The sequence below is a fragment of the Gossypium hirsutum genome, chromosome D06 (genome assembly GCF_007990345.1).
Source record: "Gossypium hirsutum isolate 1008001.06 chromosome D06, Gossypium_hirsutum_v2.1, whole genome shotgun sequence".
NCBI lineage: Eukaryota > Viridiplantae > Streptophyta > Magnoliopsida > Malvales > Malvaceae > Gossypium > Gossypium hirsutum.
Window position 1 is genome coordinate 64,614,220 of NC_053442.1, and position 15,895 is coordinate 64,630,114.

At 38.5% G+C, this 15,895-nt stretch overlaps 1 protein-coding gene across 1 annotated transcript; it reads left to right on the top strand.

The window, feature by feature from the left end:
- The first annotated feature begins 2,463 nt into the window (after nucleotides 1-2,463).
- LOC107923504 (putative disease resistance protein At4g10780) lies at nucleotides 2,464-2,982 on the top strand. The gene has a single exon (XM_016853701.1). It carries the CDS (start codon nucleotides 2,464-2,466, stop codon nucleotides 2,980-2,982), a length of 519 nt encoding a protein of 172 aa, XP_016709190.1.
- The last annotated feature ends 12,913 nt before the right edge of the window (nucleotides 2,983-15,895 follow it).

The window sequence follows — 15,895 nt, forward strand, 5'->3', positions numbered from 1 at the left end:
GATACTTCTTCACACTTGGATCGGGGATGTTTTGCTGGAGTTCAAAAAAGCAGCAAACTGTTGCTCAATCCACAGCTGAAGCAGAGTACATTGCTGCAGCAGGAACAGTTAATCAGGCCATTTGGCTAAGGAAGCTGCTTCATGACCTTAATGAAACTCAAGATGAAGCAACTGAAATTTGGGTGGATAATCAGTCTGCAGTTGCGATAGCCAAGAACCCTGTGTTCCATGGTAAGACTAAGCATTTTAAAATCAAACTGCATTTTGTTAGAGAGGCTGAACAAGCAAAGGAAGTCAGCCTTGTGCATTGCAGCTCAAGGGCACAATTGGCTGACATAATGACCAAGCCTTTAGGGGCTGCTCTATTTGAATCTTTGAGAAGTGCAATTGGAATGTGTTGCATACCGTCCAAGGAGGAGTGTTGAAAGCTGGACTGCAATGCAACATGGAGCCAGAAGCATGCTACTGTCGAGACCAGCAGCTATCGAGCTCAGCTCATTTTGCTTGGCGCGCACGAATGGTTTTTGGACCAAATGAAGCAACTGACATTGCTGTTTTGTTTTGATGTAATTTAGTTCAGTTCAATTGTAACTAGCTTTAATAGTTAGCAAGATTAAGTTAGTGATTAGATAGCTGATGTAAAAGTTGATATGGCAGCTCATTTTGTATTTGACTTAAACTTACATTGGTTGTAAATTAGTGGAGGCAGTTAGATTAGTAGGTAACTGTCAAATGAACAAATTGTAACTCCTTTTATTTCAAATTTTGAATGAAAAAAATGTAATGTTCAGTTACAATTCTTACTGTACATTCAAGTTTCTTTCTTGCTGCTCTGCTTGTTTTCTCTTTTCTGCTTCGATTACTTTTGCTTTTGCTTGCAAATCTCTTTGTTGCATACTGCCATTGTTCCAACAAGGTTCAAGAGAGGATTGGTGGAAATCTTGGGTTTTCAGACGACCCATGAAGAATAAAAGTGTTGACCAGAAAGCTACAGATATATATATAGAGTGTTGTGCTACAAGAAGTTTGTTGTATTATTGGATGATTTATGGGAGAGGGTGGATTTGAACCAAGTTGGGATACCCAAACCAAGCCAAGAAAATGGTTCCAAACTTATTTTCACTTCTAGGTCTTTGGAGGTATGTGGCGAAATGGAAACTAAAACCAGAAAATAAAACCAGAAGAGGCTTGGAAACTGTTTCAAGACGAGGTTGGAGATGAAAACCTCAACAGCCATCCAGATATTTGGGAACTTGCTAAACAAGTAGCCGAAAGGTGTGGTGGGCTGCCTCTTGCAGTAATTACAATGGGTTGTGCCATGGCTTGTAAGACAACACCTGTGGAATGGAAATATGCAATTGAAAAGTTGAAGCGATCTTCATTAACGAAAATGAAAAATGAGGTATTTTCACTTTTAAAATTCAGTTTTGATAATCTTCCTTGTGAAAATGCATGATGTGATCCGTGACATGGCTTTATGGATAACATGTGAGCTTAAAGCAGAAAGGGAATTTCTTTTTCGTAAAAGGAGGGTGTCAATTATTTGAAGAACCAAATGTTAAGGCATGGGAACATGTAAAAAGAATGTCAGTAATGAAAAATCAGATTGAGATTCTAGAGAACCACCTTGTTACTGCCATAACCTTCGAACTTTGTTTCTTAGTAAAAACAAGTTGGAGGCGATCAGATATAACTACTTCCAGTATGCACGTTATCTAACTGTTCTAAACTTGTCAGAAAATAGAGGTTTACGAACATTGCCTTTGGGAATTTCAGATTTGATTTCACTAGAATGTCTTGATCTGTCCTATACGGGTATAAGAGAGTTGTCAATAATTCTGAAAGCCTTGAAAAAACTGAAAATGTTGGAGTTGAGTTACATGGAAGATCTCAGAAGAATTGCACGACATCTGATATCTTGTTTTTCCAAGTTGCAACCAATAGAAAGTGTCTCTGTCCTAGAAAGATTTTCGAGCTTGCACCGTGATGAACTTTGGCCTGCAATGCAACAGGAAACCAGCAGCAGAAGCAGCAGACCAGCATTGGAGCTGAAGCAAGTGCAGCAGTTTCTTTTGTCCATTTTGTTCCTATGAAACTAGCCATATTTTCCTTGTAATTTGTCCTTAAAGTTAGTAGGTTTAGTTGTTGATTTACATTTGATGTAATGGCTGATATGTCAGCTTCTTTTGTATGTAAATTTAGCTTTGTTTTAGTCACGTATTAGTGGGAGCAGTTAAGCCATTAGGTGACTGACTCTGAAATTTGTAATGCACATATATATTCATCAACTTAATGAAGTGATCAAGTAATTTTTCAGTCAAGTTCTTGTTCAATTTCTCCTTGCATTTTGTTCTTTGCTTCGGTTTCTTCTTTGTTTCATAAACAAAACCCCAACACACGGAAACATTAGAGTTGAGACATTTTAGTGAGTCAGATGTGTTTAATGTTTTATGTTTAGCAAATATGGAGCGTTTAGAGGAAATATTCTTTTGTGATTGTGCAATCATGGAGATGAAAATGGAAAAGCTGCATATCGAGGTTCCTCTAAGTCCCTTTCTCGCATTGAGCCAAGTTACAATTGGTCGTTGTAATGAATTGAAGGACGCGACCTGGCTGGTTCTTGTTCCAAATCTAAGGTTTCTTTGGACAAATAAGTGTAGAAAAATGGAAGAAATATTGAGTGAAGTTGCAGATGTGGTTGGAATTCCATACTCTCAACCATTTCTCAAGTTGGAATCACTTCATTTAGCAGAACTACAAATATTGAAGAGCATATATCGGGATGCACTACCCTTCCCATGTCTAAACAATATTTTTATAGATACATGCCCAGAACTGAAGAAGCTTCCTCTCAACTCTGACAGTGCAAAAGGGATTCAGATCACCATTTGGGGAGAGAGTGATTGGTGGGAAACAATAGAACGGGAGAATGAAACTACTCGAGATGTCTTTTTCCCCTCTTTCAGACCTGTTTCTTTCTGAAATGCACAAAATCTTGAACCAGTGCTTCACTGTTGTGTGATGTTTGGTTCCATGGAGAGAGTTGCTATGTTTTATCATTGCTTTTTCCTTTTTCTGTTTTCAATTTGCTGCTTCCATTAATGTTTCTCTATCCTTCCATTTCCAGAGTGGATGGATCATGTTTATTTCAGTCTACTAAGGTTTCAAATTGTAAAATACATTGCTACTTTTCTTTTTCTTTTTTGTAATTCCATTATGTTTCTTCAATGGTATGACTTATGATCCCAATACTAGTTTTTTTGTAACGCCTTTTCCATTTGTTTATTATATATATATAATAGTTTACAAAGACTGCACAAATTTCGCAAATTTAGATTTAAATTAATAGAGATATATCTCAACAACAATCTATACACTATATAAATAACTAGTGTCGAAAGCATTCTTCTTCTCTAAACACGTCCAAAAACAAACAAAGTTCTTTCTTTTTTCTTTTTAGATTTTAAATTGTTAAACTTTGGCCTGCAATGCAACAGGAAACCACTATGCAGACCAGCATCCAAGTTGAACCAGAGGAGCAGCAGCATTTTGTTTATTTTGTTCATTTGTAACTTGATTTAGTTCTTTTGCAATTTGTACTTCAAGTTAGTAGGAGTTATTGTTGATTTATGTTTGATGTAATAGCTAGTATGTCAGCTATGTTTTGTGTGTAATTTTAGCTAAGCTTTAGTCAAGCATTAATGGGAGCAGTTACACATTAGGTGGCTACCTTGTATAACATATATGTTACTTTTGCTGAATGAAATGGACAAGGAAGTAAAATTCATTTCTTCTTCAATTTTTGTTTTTGCTTCTGTTATTGTTGGTTGATTCTCCTGCAAGTCTCAAGTCTTTAAAGCGCAATCTTCTTTCATTCTTCATCCGGATTTGTTGCTTTGTTGCTCTAGCTTCAGACAGAGCTTCATACTTCATCCGGATAAACTGCTACTAAACCCCAACATAAATCAATGGTATAAATAATATTCAACACTGTGCGAATGCATATGGTAGCAATCGACTTGATGAAAACATCTCCGTATATGTTACGAGCTAATCGTTCATCGCTTAAGGCTAGTACGGTGAACAAAGACTAGAAGCATATCCAGAGAATCGGACAAAAATCAGTTAACTTACCTGTGCTGACAAGGGAGAGCCAGATTATGAGTTTTATATATGCTCAACGATGCTGCTGTGCCGTTTAATTGCCACAAGGTCTCACTGCACCGGGAACACCGGAATGATGGAGCCGCTGCACATAGTGTTCATAGGCAGTAGTAGCAATACCGGAATTATACAATCTTATTATCTTTACATTTACAAGTGCAGGAGTAAATTTATATACTAGCTACATATCGCTAACCAAATAGGTTTAATTTAGTAATCGAGTTGAGTTGATTTTCACAGTTAAACGGAAACATGGCCCTACTGCCGGTATCTAGATTAGGATCGTAAAAGATATTTTCCTCAATGAACGAGTGCCACACACTAAATTTTAACAGCTGATGAATATGTTTAGTAAAATCTCCATGATATGTACCTCCGGCACTGTCTTTTATTCTGTTAGAGACTAGCCTACAAACAACGTACATTTCTAGAAGTAAAATGTAATATATTCGTTAAAATTATTTAAAAAGACAAAATGGTGTGCAGGCCTCGCACTTCGCATTGTTCATCATCTTTGAATTTTCCCTATTATGTAAGTTTATTTGTAGTCTATTGGCAACAATGATATATACATATGTTTTTAATAATATGTAGCTGTTCCTAAAAATATTCAAATTATTCACTTTTCATCTATTCACAATATTTGTTCCCTCTGTTTTATTACCAGAAGAAGAATCATGGGCAACCGAGTGCAACAGCTTCTTTAGTTCATTTTGTTCATTTCGTTCCTATGTAACTAGTCTTAGTTTCTTTGTAACTTGTTATCAAAGTTAGTAGGATTAGTTGTTGATTTACACTTGATGTAATAGCTGATAAGTCAGCTTCCTTTTGTGTGTAATTTAAGTATTGTTTTAGTCTTGTATTAGTGGGAGCAGTTAAGTCATTAGGTAACTGTCCAATAAGCTTGTATCACATGTATATGTTTTGCAATCTTAAGAAAGTAGCATTAATTTTTCAGTCATCTTTCAGTTCAAATTCTCTTTGTGTTCCTTTGCTTCGGTTTCTTTTCTATCTTTTAGCAAATTCAAGCTCTTTTTCTTGTTTTATTGCTGCCAAAATCCCAACAAGCAACTATTTAAGCCATTTGAGCAAGTTCAGCTATGGCTTTCAAAAGCTGAAACTATGATAACAGAGGCAGAAAAGTTTATTGAAGATGGCCCTCAAGAATTACAGAACTTGTGTCTATGCGGCTGTGCTTCCAAGAAATGCTTGTCTAGCCACAAATTTGGTAAAAAGGTGGCCAAAATGCTTCAAGAAATAAATAATCACATGAGTAAAGGAGCTTTTGAGAAAGTAGCGTAGAATCAACCCACAGCTTCAGTTGTGGTAAGACCTGAAGAGCGACCAATTGCACTAGAATCCTCAATTGAACAGGTATGGAGCTGCATCGTGGACAAAGATGTGATGGGGATCATTGGCATCTATGGCTTGGGGGCGTTGGCAAAACAACACTCTTGACCCAAATCAACAAGAAGTTCAGTACCACACCGAATAGTTTTCATGTCGTAATTTGGATGTTGGGTGTCTAAAGATTACAATGTTGGAAAGATTCAAGATAGAATCGGTGAAAACATTGGATTTTCTAATGATTCCTGGAAGAATAAAAGTGTTGACCAGAAAGCTACAGATATCTATAGTGTGTTGTGCAACAAGAAATTTGTTGTATTATTGGATGATTTATGGGAGAGAGTGGATTTGAGCCGAGTTGGGATTCCAAAACCAAGCTAAGATAATGGTTCCAAACTTATTTTTACTACTCGATCTTTGGAGGTATGCGGCGAAATGGGAGCTCGAAAGAAAATCAAAGCGGAGTGCCTAGATACGGAGAAGGCTTGGGAATTGTTCCAAGACAATGTTGGAAATGAAACTCTCAATAGCCATCCAAATATTGAAACTGTCAATAGCCATCCAAATATTCAAAAGCTAGCTAAACAAGTAGCGGAAAGGTGTGGTGGGCTGCCTCTTGCACTAATTACAATCGGTCGTGCCATGGCTTGCGAGACAACAGTTGGGGAATGGAAATATGCAATTGAAATGTTGAAGCGATGTGCAGTGCCAAAAATGGAAAATGAGGTATTTCCGCTTTTAAAATTCAGTTATGATAATTTGCCTAATGCCACAATGAAATGTTGCCTCTTATATTGTTGTCTATATCCTGAAGATTATTGTATTCCGAGAAAGAGATTAGTGGAGTATTGTTGGATAAATTTGGCAGCAACTAAATCAAAAAGGAAGTTTCACTAAGCAACAGCAAAACAAAACAATGAAAACAAAAGAAAGACTAAGAGCAGCATGTAACCGATGAAGCAAAATCCATCAGCTTTCATTTTCATTTCAAAATATAAAGGAGTTACAAAAAAAAATAATAATAAGTCAGTTACCTAAACTGTAACTGCTCCTACCAAATTTGGCAAGTTGCCAACTAAAATATTACAAAAGAAAAGCTGAAAAATTCAGCTGTTACATCCATCAATTTCAAATCTAAAAATACTAGCTTTAGATATCAAGCTACTTGCCAACTTGTTAACATCACAAAAATACAAAATTTAAACAAAAGAAAGTAGCTTCTGGTTCAATCTTCAAATAGACATGCTGCTGCTGGAAGTTTGTTGCATTGCAGGCCAATGCTCAACACTCCTCCTTGGACTGTAGGCAACAAACACCGATTGAATCCCTTAGAAATTCAAACCTGATTGTGCCAAGAGGCTTTGTCAAAATGTCAGCCAATTGATCTTGTGAGCTGCAATGTGTTAGACACACTTCTTTGGATTGAACAACTTCTTGAACAAAGTAAAACTTGAGCTTAAAATGTTTGGTTTTGCCATGAAAAATAGGATTTTTGGAGATGGTAACTACTGACTGGTTATCCACCATAATTTTAGTAGGCTCAAGCTGTTCTTCATTCAAATCACATAGCAACTTCCTAAGCCAAATGGCTTGATTCACTGCTGCAGCTGCTGCTATGTATTTGGCTTCAGCAGTAGACTGAGCAACAGTTTGTTGCTTCTTTGAACTCCAACTGAAAACTCCCGAACCAAGTGTAAAGAAATAGCCTGAAGTACTTCTCATATCATCAACTGATCCACCCCAGTCACTATCTGAGTAGCCAGTTAATTTCAGCTCACTTCCTTTCTTGAACATTACACCAAACTTCAAAGTACCTTTGACATACCTGAGTATTCTCTTTGCTGCTTTCAAATGAGTTGTATTGCAACTGTGCATGAATCTGGACAGTAGACTAACTGAATGCATAAGGTCAGGTCTGGTTGCTGTCAAGTAAAGTAAACAACCAATCAGGCTTCTATACTCCTTTTTATCTACCTTTTCTTCATTTCCAAAGCTACTTAGTTTCTCTCCCACAGCTAATGGTGTGCTCACTGGTTTGCTGTTTTCCATATGAAACTTAGTGAGAATTTTCAAGGCAAATACATGCTGGCTGATAAAAATGCCTTGATCAGACTGGTCTACTTCCATACCAAGGAAGTAAGTCATGATTCCCAAGTCTGTCATGTCAAACATGTCTTGCATATTCTTCTTGAACTCCTGAATCAAATCGACCCTACTTCTAGTCACTAATAGATCATCCACATATATTGAGACAATCAGCAAAGTCTCATCTTTGGACTTCTTTATAAACAAAGTTGGCTCACTCAAACTTTTCTTGAAATTGAGCATAGACAGGTAAGCATCTATCCTGTCATACCAGGCTCGAGGAGCCTGTTTTAGTCCATAGAGTGTCTTCTTCAGCTTGTAAACCTTGTCCTCCTTTCCTTGGACTTTAAATCCTTCAGGCTGTTCAACATAAATTTCTTCTTTAAGAAAACCATTCAGGAAAGCTGACTTGACATCAAGCTGATGGACCTTCCACTGTTTCTGTGCAGCGAAGGCAAATAGAAGCTTTATGGTATCCAGCCTTACCACTGGAGCAAATGTCTCCTCAAAATCAATGCCAAACTGTTGATTATACCCTTTCACCACAAGCCTTGCCTTGTGTTTGTTCAGAGAGCCATCTGCATTGAACTTGGCCCTGAAAACCCACTTGACACCTATGACCTTCTTTTGATCAGGTCTGTCTACCAGATCCCAAGTGTCATTCTTGTGGATCATGTCCATTTCAGCCTCCATAGCCTTCTTCCAGCTCTTGCTTCTTGCAGCTTCTTCATAGCTTGAAGGCTCAACAATGGCCACATTGCATCTTTGGTAGATATCAGCAATAGACCTGGTCCCTCTTACAGGAGCATCATCTATATTGGTATTACTGACTTCATTTTCTGCCAATTCCAAATTGCTGTCAATCTGCTCTTCTTCAAACTGACTTGTGTTAGAGCCATCTAGACTCCAAAACCTTCCTTCATCGAATTTGACATCCCTGCTTACCAAAATCTTCTTGGTTGAGGGATCAAATACTCTGTAGCTTCTTGCAGCTACTGTAGCCAACAATTATACCAGGAACTGACCTCTTCTCGAGCTTGGTTCTTCTTTCTGCAGGGACAAGTACAAAACACATGCAACCAAATACTTTTAAATGGGAAACAGTTGGTTTAAGATCATACCATGCTTCAAAAGGAGTTTTATCATTCACAGCATGTGTTGGCAGCCTATTGAGCAGGTACACTGAGGTGTTGACACCTTCAGCCCAAAAAATGCTTGGAAGCTTGCTTTGAAACAACAAACATCTGGTCATGTTCATCACTGTCCTGTTCTTCCTCTCAGATACTCCATTTTGCTGAGGAGTATACACTGTGGTCAATTGATGATGAATCCCAGCCTGCTCACATAGCTTCTGAAATCTTTCAGACAAGTATTCAGAACCATTGTCTATCCTCAAGGCCTTAATCCTGCAGTCTGTTTGATTTTCTGCCAATGCCTTGAACTTTCCAAAAACTTCAAACACTTCTGAGTTCTGTTTCATGAAATAAACCCAGCAAAATCTGGTCAGATCATCAATAAACAGTATAAAATACTCACTGCCATTCAGTGAAGGCGTCTTCATTGGTCCACAGACATCTGAGTGCACCAACTCAAGTCTTTCTTGAGCCCTCCATGCTTGGTTTACTGGAAAAGGCAACCTGGCCTGCTTACCAAGCTGGCACACTTCACAGACACCTTCACTTGCACTAACCTTAACCATGTCCTCTGTCATGTTCATTTTGTGCAGCAAATCAAGTGATTTGAGGTTAACATGGCCAAACCTCTTGTGCCAAAGATCAGTATTGTCAACTGAGCTTGTATAGGCATTTTTCTCAAGCTGACTCACATCCAGCATAAAACATTTGTCTCCCATAGGTGCTGAGACAATCTCTCTACCATGAGCATCACTTATAACACAAGAATCATTCTTGAAAACTAGTGAAAAGCCTTTCTTGACTAGCTGGCCTACACTGAGTAAATTTTGGTCTATTTCTGGCACATAGAGCACATCAGAAATGATTTTGTTACCTGAACCAGTGTGAATCACCACATCACCTCTGCCTTTTGCTTCAATCAAGTTGCCATTGCCTATCCTGACCTTCGAGACATAGCTCCTGTCAATGTTCTTGAAAAGGCTCTCATCTGCAGCCATATGGTGTGAGCAGCCACTATCCACAAGCCAACTCCTCTTGCTGTTAGCTCCAAAACATGAAGCTGTAAATACATGCTCCTCTTGAGCTTGGACATCCTCGGTAGACTTGGCTTGTACTGGCTGTGCTTGTGCCTTCTCATGACTTCTACAGATTTTCTCATGATGGCCATACTTCTTACAGCTTTTGCACTGTATGTCTGGTCTGGTCCAGCAATACTTCTCCAAATGATTAGTCTTCTTACAGTGAACGCATGGTGGAAACCTCCTTCTACCGGCATCTTTCTTTGATCTTTCCCTCTTTTCAAACCAAGGCTTCTTAGCTTTCTGACTTGAGCTGGAGCCTTCTCTGACCTTTGCTTGAAAAGCACCTTCAGGACTCTCCTCCTACCTACTTGCTCTTCTCTGCTCAAGTGCATAGAGTGAGTTAACCAACTCAGACAAAGAAATGGTTGTGAGATCTCTCGAGTCCTCCAATGAGGAGATTTTTGACTCAAACCTTTCAGGTAAGGTGGTAATAACCTTCTCAACAACCCTGCTGTCACTGAAATCTTCTCCAAGGAGTCTAATATTATTGACAGTAGCCATAATCCTATCAGAATATTGCTTGATAGTTTCTGACTCCTTCATCTTCAAATTTTCAAACTCCCTTCTAAGGTTGATGACTTGTTGCTGCCTAGTCTTGTCTGATCCCATGAACTCCTCTTTTAGCTTGTCCCAAGCTTGTTTGGGTGAGTCACAGGCCATGATGCGAGTAAAAATCACATCAGACACTCCATTCTGTAAGCAGGCCATGGCTTTATGCTTCTTGGCTCGCTCCTCACCATGTTGCCTGATCTGAGCAATGGTTGGATTTGCTCTCAGTGGTGCTGGCTCGACATCATTTTCAACTGCACTCCACAGATCAAGTGCCTGGAGGTAAGTTTTCATTTTAACTACCCAAATGTGGTAGTTTTCTCCAGCAAAAACTGGTGGTGGAGGAGGTGCAAAGCTCATGTTGCTGAAACTAGTTTGACAAACACGATTTTTGAGTTTATTTTGAAACAAAAAACTTAAACAACAGAGGTCCTCAAAGACAAGAGGCTCTGATTACCATTTGTTGGATAACTTTGGCAGCAACTAAATCAAAAAGGAAGTTTCACTAAGCAACAGCAAAACAAAACAATGAAAACAAAAGAAAGACTACGAGCAGCATGTAACCGATGAAGCAAAATCCATCCGCTTTCATTTTCATTTCAAAATATAAAGGAGTTACAAAAAAAATAATAATAATAAGTTAGTTACCTAAACTGTAACTGCTCCTACCAAATTTGGCAAGTTGCCAACTAAAATATTACAAAAGAAAAGCTGAAAAATTCAGCTGTTACATCCATCAATTTCAAATCTAAAAATACTAGCTTTAGATATCAAGCTACTTGCCAACTTGTTAACATCACAAAAATACAAAATTTAAACAAAAGAAAGTAGCTTCTGGTTCAATCTTCAAACAGACATGCTGCTGCTGGAAATTTGTTGCATTGCAGGCCAATGCTCAACAAGTATTGGTTTTGTGAAGGGCTATTGAATGAATATGATAGAATTAATGAAGCTCAAATGCAAGGTAACGACATTATCAGCTATCTTCTGAATGCTTGTTTATTGGAAAATGGTGGTGTAATAGATGGAAAAGATTGTGTGAAGATGCATGATGTGATCCGGGACATGGCTTTATGGATTACACGCGAGTTCGAAGCAATAGAGAACAAGTTTTTTGTAAAAGCAAGGGCTCAATTATTTGAAGAACAAGATGTTAAAGCATGGGAAAGTGTAAAAAGAATGTCAGTGATGAAAAATAAGATTGAAGTTCTCAAAGGAACACCCAAATGCCCTAAACTTCGAACCTTGTTTCTTAGCCAAAATTGGTTGGAAATGATCAGGGATGGTATATCAAAGTTTCCAATAGTTGAAATCGTTGACAAAACTAAAAATGTTGGACTTGAGTTGTATGTACAATCTCATTAAAATCCCACAACATTTGATATCTAGTTATTCCAAGTTGCAAATATTCAGAATGTGGTTGCTGGGAATTCAAGTTTATCATAATGAAGACAATGTCTTGAATAGGGGTAATGAAAAGCTTATAGATGAGTTGATGTTAGAACAATGGCAGCAGCAACTATGAACATAAGCACAAAACAGCAAGCAAAAATGAAAAACCAAGAACAAAACAAGTAACCGAATGAGAAAGTCATCATGCTTTCATTTTCATTTCAAAATATAAAGGAGTTACAAAAAATAATAACAGGTCAGTTACCTAAACATGTAATTGCTCATACCAAATTTGGCAAGTTGCCAACTAAAATAATACAAAAGAAAAGTTGAAAAATTCAGCTGCTACATCCATCAATTTCAAATCTAAAAGTACTAGCATTAGATATCAAGCTACATGCCAACTTGTTAACATCACAAAAATACAAAATTTAAACAAAAGAAAGTTGCTTCTGGTTCAGTCTTCAAACAGACATGTAAGTATTACTGCTGCTGCTCTCGATGCTGCTAGTTTGTTGCATTGCAGGCCAATGCTCAACACTCCTCCTTAGACTGTAGGCAACAAACACCGATTGAATCCCTTAGAAATTCAAACCTGATTGTGCCAAGAGGCTTTGTCAAAATGTCAGCCAATTGATCTTGTGAGCTGCAATGTGTTAGACACACTTCTTTGGATTGAACAACTTCTTGAACAAAGTAAAACTTGAGCTTAAAATGTTTGGTTTTGCCATGAAAAACAGGATTTTTGGAGATGATAACTGCTGACTGGTTATCCACCATAATTTTAGTAGGCTCAAGCTGTTCTTCATTCAAATCACATAGCAACTTCCTAAGCCAAATGGCTTGATTCACTGCTGCAGCTGCTGCTATGTATTCGGCTTCAGCAGTAGCCTGAGCAACAGTTTGTTGCTTCTTTGAACTCCAACTGAAAACTCCCGAACCAAGTGTAAAGAAGTAGCCTGAAGTACTTCTCATATCATCAACTGATCCACCCCAGTCACTATCTGAGTAGCCAGTTAATTTCAGCTCACTTCCTTTCTTGAACATTAACACCAAACTTCAAAGTACCTTTGACATACTTGAGTATTCTCTTTGCTGCTTTCAAATGAGTTGTATTGTAGCTGTGCATGAATCTAGACAGTAGACTAACTGAACGCATAAGGTCAGGTCTGGTTGCCGTCAAGTAAAGTAAACAACCAAGCAGGCTTCTATACTCATTTTCATCTACCTTTTCTTCATTTCCAAAGCTGCTTAGTTTCTCTCCCACAGCTAATGGTGTGCTCACTGGTTTGATGTTTTCCATATGAAACTTAGTGAGAATTTTCAAGGCAAATGCATGTTGGCTGATAAAAATGCCTTGATCAGACTGGTCTACTTCCATACCAAGGAAGTAAGTCATGATTCCCAAGTCTGTCATGTCAAACATGTCTTGCATATTCTTCTTAAACTCCTGAATCAAATCGACCCTGCTTCCAGTCACTAATAGATCATCCACATATATTGAGACAATCAGCAAAGTCTCATATTTGGACTTCTTTATAAACAAAGTTGGCTCACTCAAACTTTTCTCAAAATTGAGCCTAGACAGGTAAGCATCTATCTTGTCATGCCAGGCTCGAGGAGCCTATTTTAGTCTATAGAGTGCCTTCTTCAGCTTGTAAACATTGTCCTCCTTTCCTTGGACTTTCAATCCATCAGGCTGTTCAACATAAATTTCTTCTTTAAAATAACCATTCAGGAAAGCTGACTTGACATCAAGTTGATGGACTCTCCACTGCTTCTGTGCTGCGAAAGCAAACAGAAGCTTTATGGTATCTAGCCTTGCTACTAGAGCAAATGTCTCTTCAAAGTCAATCCCAAACTGTTGGTTGTACCCTTTCACCACAAGCCTTGCCTTGTGTTTGTTCAAAGAGCCATCAGCATTGAATTTGGCCCTGAAAACCCACTTGACACTTATGACCTTCTTCTGGTCAGGTCTGTCCACCAAGTCCCAAGTGTCATTTTTGTGGATCATGTCACTTTCAGTCTCCATGGCCTTCTTCCAGCTATTGTTTCTTGCAGCTTCTTCATAGCTTGAAGGCTCAACAATGGCCACATTGCATCTTTGGTAGATATAAGCAATAGACCTGGTCCCTCTCACAGGAGCATCACCAACATTGTCATTACTGACTTCGTTTTCTGCCAATTCCAGATTGCTGTCAATTTGCTCTTCTTCAAACTAACTTGTGTTAGAGCCATCTAGACTCCAAAACCTTCCTTCATCGAATTTGGCATCCCTACTTACCAAAATCTTCTTGGTTGAGGGATCAAATACTCTGTAGCCCTTCTTGCTGTTACTGTAACCAACAAATATGCCTGGAACTGACCTCTTCTCAAGCTTGGTTCTTCTTTCTGCAAGGACAAGTACAAAACACATGCAACCAAACACTTTTAAATGGGAAACAGTTGGTTTAAGATCATACCATGCTTCAAAAGGAGTTTTATCCTTCACAGCATGTGTTGGCGGCCTATTGAGCAGGTACATTGAGGTGTTGACACCTTCAACCCAAAAAATGCTTGGAAGCTTGCTTTGAAACAACAAACACCTGGTCATGTTCATCACTGTTCTGTTCTTCCTCTCACACACTCCATTTTGCTGAGGAGTGTACACTGTGGTTAACTGATGATGAATCCCAGCTTGCTCACATAGCTTCTGAAATCTTTCAGACAAATATTCAGAACATTGTCTGTCCTCAGGGCCTTAATCCTGCAGCCTATTTGATTTTCTGCCAATGCCTTGAACTTTCCAAAAACTTCAAACACTTCTGACTTCTGTTTCATGAAATAAACCCAGCAAAATATGGTCAGATCATCAATAAACAGTATAAAATACTTACTACCATTCAGTAAAGGGGTCTTCATTGGTCCACAGACATCTGAGTGCACCAACTCAAGTCTTTCTCGAGCCCTCCATGCTTGGTTTATTGGAAAAGGCAACCTGGCCTGCTTACCAAGCTGGCACACTTCACAAACAGACTCATTTGCATCAACCTTAATCATGTCCTTTGTCAAACTCATCTTGTGCAACAAATTGAATGACATGAAATTGACATGGCCAAATCTTCTATGCCACAGACCAATATTGTCAACTGAACTTGTATAGGCTCTTCTCTCAAGTTGGCTCACATCCAGCATGAAACACCTATCTGCCATGGGTGCTGAAACAACTTCTCTACTAAGAATATCATTAATAACACAAGAATCATTTTTGAAAACTAGATAGTAGCCTTTCTTAACCAGCTGACCTACATTAAGTAGATTTTGATCTATTTCAGGTACATAGAGCACATCTGAAATAACCTTGTTACTTGAACCAGTATTGATCACAACATCACCTCTGCCTTTAGCTTCAATCAGATTCCCATTGCCTATCCTGACCTTTGAAGTAAAACTCCTGTCAAGGTCCTTGAACAGGCTCTCATCTGATGCCATGTGATGTGAGCAGCCACTGTCTACAAGCCAACTACATTTCACTTTACTTGTAGTTGCAAAACATGAGGCAGTAAAGACATACTCCTCCTGAGCTTGAAGATCCTCAGCAGTCTTGGCTTGTACTGGCAGAGTTTGTGCCTTTTCTTGATTTCTACAAATCTTTTCATGGTGACCATACTGCTTGCAACTCTTGCATTGGATGTCTAGTCTATTCCAACAATACTTCTCCAAATGATTAGTCTTCTTGCAGTGAATGCATGGTGGAAACCTCCTTCTACCAGCATCTTTCTTTGATCTTTCCCTCTTTTCAAACCAAGGCTTCTTAGCTTTCTGACTTGAGCTAGAGTCTTTTTTGACCTTTGCTTGAAAAGCACCTTCAGGACTCTCCTCCTGCCTACTTGCTATTCTCTGCTCAAGTGCATAGAGTGAGTTAACCAACTCAAACAAAGAAATGGTTGTGAGATCTCTCGAGTCCTCCAATGAGGAGATTTTTTACTCAAACCTTTCAGGTAAGGTGGTAATAACCTTCTCAACCCTGTTGTCACTGAAATCTTCTCCAAGGAGTCTGATATTATTGACAGTAGCCATAATCCTATCAGAATATTGCTTGATAGTTTCTGACTCCTTCATCTTAATATTTTCAAATTCCCTTCTAAGGTTGATGACTTGTTG

Bases quoted from the DNA above. Each gene is read 5' to 3' on its own strand.
- LOC107923504 (XM_016853701.1), top strand. From the start codon at position 2,464: ATGGAGCGTTTAGAGGAAATATTCTTTTGTGATTGTGCAATCATGGAG.